At 41.3% G+C, this 6,331-nt stretch overlaps 1 protein-coding gene across 1 annotated transcript; it reads right to left on the bottom strand.

The window, feature by feature from the left end:
• Positions 1-4,715: 4,715 nt before the first annotated feature.
• On the bottom strand, positions 4,716-5,693 carry LOC135770255 (odorant receptor 131-2-like). The gene has a single exon (XM_065279984.1). It carries the CDS (start codon positions 5,691-5,693, stop codon positions 4,716-4,718), a length of 978 nt encoding a protein of 325 aa, XP_065136056.1.
• Positions 5,694-6,331: the final 638 nt, after the last annotated feature.

Genomic DNA, 6,331 nt, shown 5'->3' with positions numbered 1-6,331 from the left:
TAACTACATATCACTGATAGCACTACATTCAGATAAACTATCATGTACATAAATTCAGAACATCTCAGATCAACATCTGCAGTGATTAGTTATATAAAAAGCTATTTTCAGATGACTGTTTTCAGAAGCCAATCCCGTATCGTCTAGCTTCCTTTTTAAACGTGTTTCTGTAAGCACGTATGAACTTTAAAAACACACCGCATATGGCGTCCATGTGTGCGAGCTCGCGTCTCCGTGTAAACAACGCGGTGCTCATAAAAAACGGTGTCGCGTATAAAGCTCAATGTATGGAATGCGTTGCATGTAAACAATATATAGAATCATATTACAGCAGATCCCGCAGTGCAGCATTACTCAAAGTTGCCATGAAGGATACAAAAGTGAATAACTGTGTCTAACACTGTACAACATGTAACAGATATCTGCCATTACAGGAGGTCACGCGTACTTGTTCCGAAGCGTGCAGTCTGCTAAGGTTGCCTATGTAGGCTGAACTGCACAAGCCATAAGCATATAACATGATAGCAAATATAAATGGTATAAATTAACTGTTACTAACTTCAAGTATATATCCTCCTCCAGTGCGTCCTCCATTGTTCTTCTTCTTAGGTAACGTTAAAGACAAATGCTTCTCTTCCTCAATGTCCAGACATAAATTAAGATGTTCATCACGTGTGTGTATAAAGTTTATAATCCAAACATGCGGTAAAGTCTTTAAATCTGATCAAACTTTACGCTTTGTTTATTATTATTGGATCTGCTAGTCTCTTCATTACCATGTCAACAGCGTGTACTGCCTGTCGGCGTGACCACATTAAACATAATGAAGTCAGCCAGGAAAAACAGTACTCGCTTTACTTCAATGCAGATTATATAAACAGCCAATATTTGTTTTCGATTATAATTAGCTTGTTTAAAAGTAGACATTTCAGGCTTTCTTTGGATATGTGTATCATGTTTGTGTGCCGAGTTTTCGTGGAGTTTCAACTGATTTTTGTAACGAGACAGCTGACAGAGACAGAAATGTTTGAATGCGCACCCTGTTTATTTTCTTTATTTGACAAAGACACAAAGATCTCTTGTTATTGTGAATGTACACTAATTAAAGAGGACCCTTCACAGTTTCAAATGATGTCAAACACATAAGTGTATGATTATTAATGATGGAGTATTTTAAGTTGATTCTGCTATGATAAGGATAGAACACGTCAAAAAGCATTGCCGCGTTTTTGGACCCCTGGGGGTTAAATAATATCTTGTCTACACTCTAAATAATCCCCTTTTCCTTTCCTGATCAATAATATGGTTCATGTTAGTATAACTGATATCAAACTCATTTAAGATTAATCCAAGTTATTATTGAAACAACAGTTCTGCATTTAACAAACTATGCAGGTTATGTCTTTTGAGAACAAAGACTTGTCTTCCCGCTCAGTCGACAGCTTCTCACATTGGTCATCTCAACCTCAGGGGGTTGAACTCATGAGAAGTGAAAATGACCTCTCTCCCACTCACCTTTGCTTACAGTGCGCTCACAGCATGCACACAGTACACCACACAGTACGCTGCTCAACAGTGAGACACACAGCCAGGCTCGCAGCCCAGTGTGGGTCCTCTCCCTTTCTTTTGGGAGTGTTTTCTCGAGTACTCTTCACTTGGACAAACTTCGACCATCTCCACAGATTAATCCAGTCAACAGAATAACGCAAGGAACTTATTACAAGACAACTTCAAGGACGTCACGTGACCACAAACTCAGGGGAACTCTCTTCCTCATACTCTTACACGCACAAGCACTTGGACGCGGACACATGGCTCACAAAAGTCAACGCAAGTATCCCTTATTCATTCGCTGTGCTAAATTATTGCCCCTTATTAATGGCAACTCTCAGAGATTCTGATGGTTTGTGCATAAGTTAAGTCTATAGTGATATTCTGTCTCAAACATGGCCAGCGTGTCTACTGTACGCTGGGGGAAAAGCATAAAGTATTATCCCGGCGGCGGGCCGTTGCACAAAGTGGTCACCACTTTCCTCCTGCTCTGTGCCCGAGAGGAAAAGGTGAGGGGATGTCCATATCGATAGCGCTCTTATGCAGCTGTTCGTGACTTTGATCGTAAAGTGGCCGACAGCCATGCACAGGATGGGACTCTCGCTTTCAACCAAGTGAGTGGGGATGCTGCTGCCATAAGACCCAACATTTTCTGAAATAGTTTGAGGGGGAGACATTGAACAATAGCGCCGGGCATTTGACCATGAGCGCGCATTCCGGTGTTAGCCTCGCTCGCCTCTGTATAGAGTCGAGTGTCATGTCTTGGATGCAATCCGCTGTGTAGGGGTGAGCAAACTCTTTTGGAGGTTGATTTTGAACCCTAAGTTTCAAAATCTTGGAGTAGAACGGATCCGTGCTCGAGAATTTCCCTCTCCGACTGGGCTGGGATAAGCCAGTCGTCGAGGTAATTCAGTATGTGGATGCTGCTCTGTCTCAGAGGGGCGAGGGCAGGATCTGCACATTTGGTAAACATGCGTGGTGCCAGAGATAATCCGAAAGGCAGAACTTTGTATTGGTATGCTGTCCCGTCGAACGAGAGTCTCAAAAGCGGTCTGTGGCGAGGGGCTATCGGGATATGAAAGTAAGCGTCTTTCAGATCCACTGATATAAACCAGTTGCCCGGACGGATTAGCGCTATGATTCGTTTGGCTGTGAGAATTTTAAATCGGTCTGAGGCCGTCGTTTTTCTTTGGAACGTGAAAATAACGGTTGTAAAAGCCTGATTCGCTGGGTGAAGCCTTCCACCGCAGAGCCGAAAAGTCCCGACGCCGTTAGCCACAGGTGTCTCTCCAAGATGATCAGGCTGGCCATGGCTCTTGGTGAGCTGGTTGATGGTGCCCGGGTTGCAGGAACCATTCATCAAGCTGGCTGTGCACTGTCTCCGATGGCAGCGACCACTGAAGTCCAAGCTCCACAGAAGCTTTTGTCAGGATGCGGACGAGCTCTGAGTCATGAAGAGGGTGTGACTTGTTGGGTTCTTCAGCAGCGTGGGCGTCTTCGTCTAAAGCCGCCCAATCCTCCAACTCATCGGAGGATGACATCATTTCAACCGTGTCATCGGACCCAAAGGAAACCATGCCGCTAGCACTCGGCAGAAGGCGTTGGTCTTCTGGACGAAGGTGACGGGGGGAGACAGAGCATGCAGTCTCAGGGTGCCTTTCGGCTTCACGGCTCCGCTGCTGCTTAAGCAGGGGAGCACGGGAAGCCTTCCTCTTGAAAGCGGAGAGGCGAGTGCGCAGTACCGCAAGAGGAAAAAGCTCACATTGGGTGCAGCTCGCCTCATTGAGCACGGCTTCAGCGTGGGCGGGACCCAGGCAGAGGGCACACTCTTCGTGGAGATCCTCCACGAGCAGAGGGGCTCGGCATGAGCCACAGTGCCGAAGCGACATTATCTCAACACGCTTCTGCTCTTTTACATTTCTCAGCGGGAAAGCGACAGGGGAATATGCCGGGCGTTGAATCCGCTGTAGTGCTTGTCTCGGCGGCGAGTAGAGCTTCTTCTTCGGAGCAGCGAGAGGTTCGCACTGAAGGAGAAGGAAAGTGAGCTCATGGTGCTCTATCCTGGGCTCAAGCGCCATTGGTATGTAATTTTTACAGACGTAAACCAATAGGCTTTAATAACAGAGTAAACAGGAGTTTCCCCCATATGCGAAGTGAACCGTATTGAAAGGGAACCCTTTTTTACTGTCTACACAACAACATCGCAACCATCGTTTCTTTAAATAATCACCGATAGGCAGGGGTTTTCCAAAAGTGTCGTATTTTGAGTGACGTCATACTGTGTTTCCGTGTGGACGAAAGGCTGAACCGCATAAAAAAGTCACTGTTATAAAAATACCTGTGTCAGTGTGGACAAGGCCTAAGAAATGTTTTTTTTTTCATTCCAGGTTAGCTTGTGTTGGTTATAGTTCACATGTCTTTTGTGGCACTGTATCATTTAAGTGCTGTAAAAAAATGTGAGAATAATCTGGTCTACAAAATAATTTATGATGTATTTATTTGTAAATTAATGAGAAAAGAATAACAAAACATTTAGTGTTTGTAGTTAATCCTTCATTTTTAAGGAAAATTATATAAAATGAGATTAGGATAAAGTTCTGTTTGTTCATACACACACAAAAAAACAAACAATAAATGTTTCTCTTATTGACATCATATTAATGCATTAACCAAAGAAATGTGTTTATTTCTGAAAGCCCCCCAAACACTAAAGTTTTGGGGTTTCAGAACTATGTAATATACACCACAGACTATAAAAGTTATTGTTTAATAAACAAAGTCATAGTACATTTACAAAGTAGTAAGACTTGAACTGTTGCTGTGTAGAGTAGCATTACAGTTGCACATTAACTATCAGACCTGTTTGTGTTTGCTTGATGACATTACACTTGACACTTAATTACATTTGATTTAATGTTACTGTACTGGTTAGATAAATTATTTCCACTCATAAACAAAACGTATAACTATATCACAAAAAAAGTGTTTTAAAAAAAAAGAAGATCATGGATTAACAATAAATATTTTTGCTATACAAAGCAAAGTGTTTATGCACTGCAATTTAAATCTTTAAAGTACTTGAAATAAAGTACAATGTTTTATTTGTGTTAAGCATTCATGGTATTTTACATAAGCAGTACATAACATACTGAATTGACCCTTTATTAATACACCTCTAATGGGATTGTTTTAACATGCTGTATTTTGTGCCGATTAACCACAGCAAAGCCACAAAAGACGTAATGTTTCAGAGCATTACAAAACTTTTTGTCTCTTAATCCATAAATTAATGGACTCAGACAACGAGGTGAGATAATAAACAGAATGTAATTTGAGTATTTTACATTAACAAACACCACTAAATTTACTTTCCACACGGGCATTTCTATATAAGGGACTATAAACTGCAGCATACATAGAAACAGCTGAATACCATGGAGAATTACAGTTCTGAGACCCTTAGATGACTTTTTGTTTTGAGATGTGGCTGATCGGGCTGCAGCCACAATTTTAATGTAAGTGGAAATGACAATACAAAACATTATGATAAATATTATCTGTAGACTTGCAGCCCTCGTGTCTGCAAGCCAGTTTACTCGTAACATGACCTCCAGGCTACAGACAACATATGATTGCAGGACAACAGGTGAAGCATAGACAAGAAACACTATAAGTACAAACAGTGGTAAAACAAAACTGACAGCCCATATCACAAGAAGCCCAATAAAAGTGTTTTTGGGTGTTGAAATGCTGGAGTGTCTTAAAGGCATACATATAGCCACATAGCGCTCTAAACACATTGCTACAAGAGTCACAGGGGTACAAATATTGAGCACAGACATGACTGTACAGAAGATACAACATGGAATAATGTGGACTGCATATTGATTAATAATTCCTGTCATGGTTAAACAAGTAAACAGCATATTAGAAGAGTCAACAAAAAGCGTCTGAGCAAACAAAATGTAGCGTGTTTCTTCCAAGAAGACGTTTTTCTTCAGGAAAGTGAAGATCATCAGTCCATTTACATAGAGAAGTATTCCCACCAGAACCTGCACCACCAACGCCTTTTCATTAAATGGTTTTAAATTAGACAACAAAGAAGTGTTGCTCAGGTTGTTGCTTTCTGTTAAGTTTAGCATGACAGTCAAATGATCCCACAAAAAAACTGCCTAGCTGGATTGGTTTGATGTTCACAAACTGTCAGGTCTCAGCTGTTTGTGCAGTTTTTATAGAGCTTCTGGTGGGGGGGACCTTATTACATTAACAGAGGCTCTATACACATTTGGATCATGTAGTTGGATCACAAAGCTGACATCATCATTATGAATTCACATGACAGGTGTTAGAAAAGATGACTGATTGTGGTGATGATGATTCTGACAGTGGAGTTCAACCACAATATTAGTTGAGTATTCATTGGCAAAATGATTACGTAAGTAGTGTTGTATTTGGAATTCTTGTCATATCAAGTGTTTTCTAATAATCAGAACCACTCACCAGTTACATATGATGGTTTGATGATTAGTATGAACATAAAGATATACACACTGTTATGGAGTGCAGAAAATAAGGATACAAGAGATGGAGATGCGTTGAGTCAGCTTTACTATCCACTTCACTATTACTATCACACATTACAGGGAGTGATATCAAAACAAAACACACAACCTTAAACCGGAACTCGTCATTATCTACCACCCCTTCCTTAAAGGTACAGTCCCTTGGTGAATGTCTCTTTCAGTCTTGCTTGTGGGTCACTTGCTTGTGAGTCAAGTTT

The sequence above is a fragment of the Paramisgurnus dabryanus genome, chromosome 8 (assembly GCF_030506205.2).
Source record: "Paramisgurnus dabryanus chromosome 8, PD_genome_1.1, whole genome shotgun sequence".
In the NCBI taxonomy this organism is placed as follows: Eukaryota; Metazoa; Chordata; class Actinopteri; order Cypriniformes; family Cobitidae; genus Paramisgurnus; species Paramisgurnus dabryanus.
This window is presented reverse-complemented; position numbering and strand designations above follow the sequence as displayed.

What these genes read in the sequence shown, in the direction of transcription:
- LOC135770255 (XM_065279984.1), bottom strand. Translation starts at nt 5,693, where the DNA reads ATGCTAAACTTAACAGAAAGCAACAACCTGAGCAACACTTCTTTGTTG.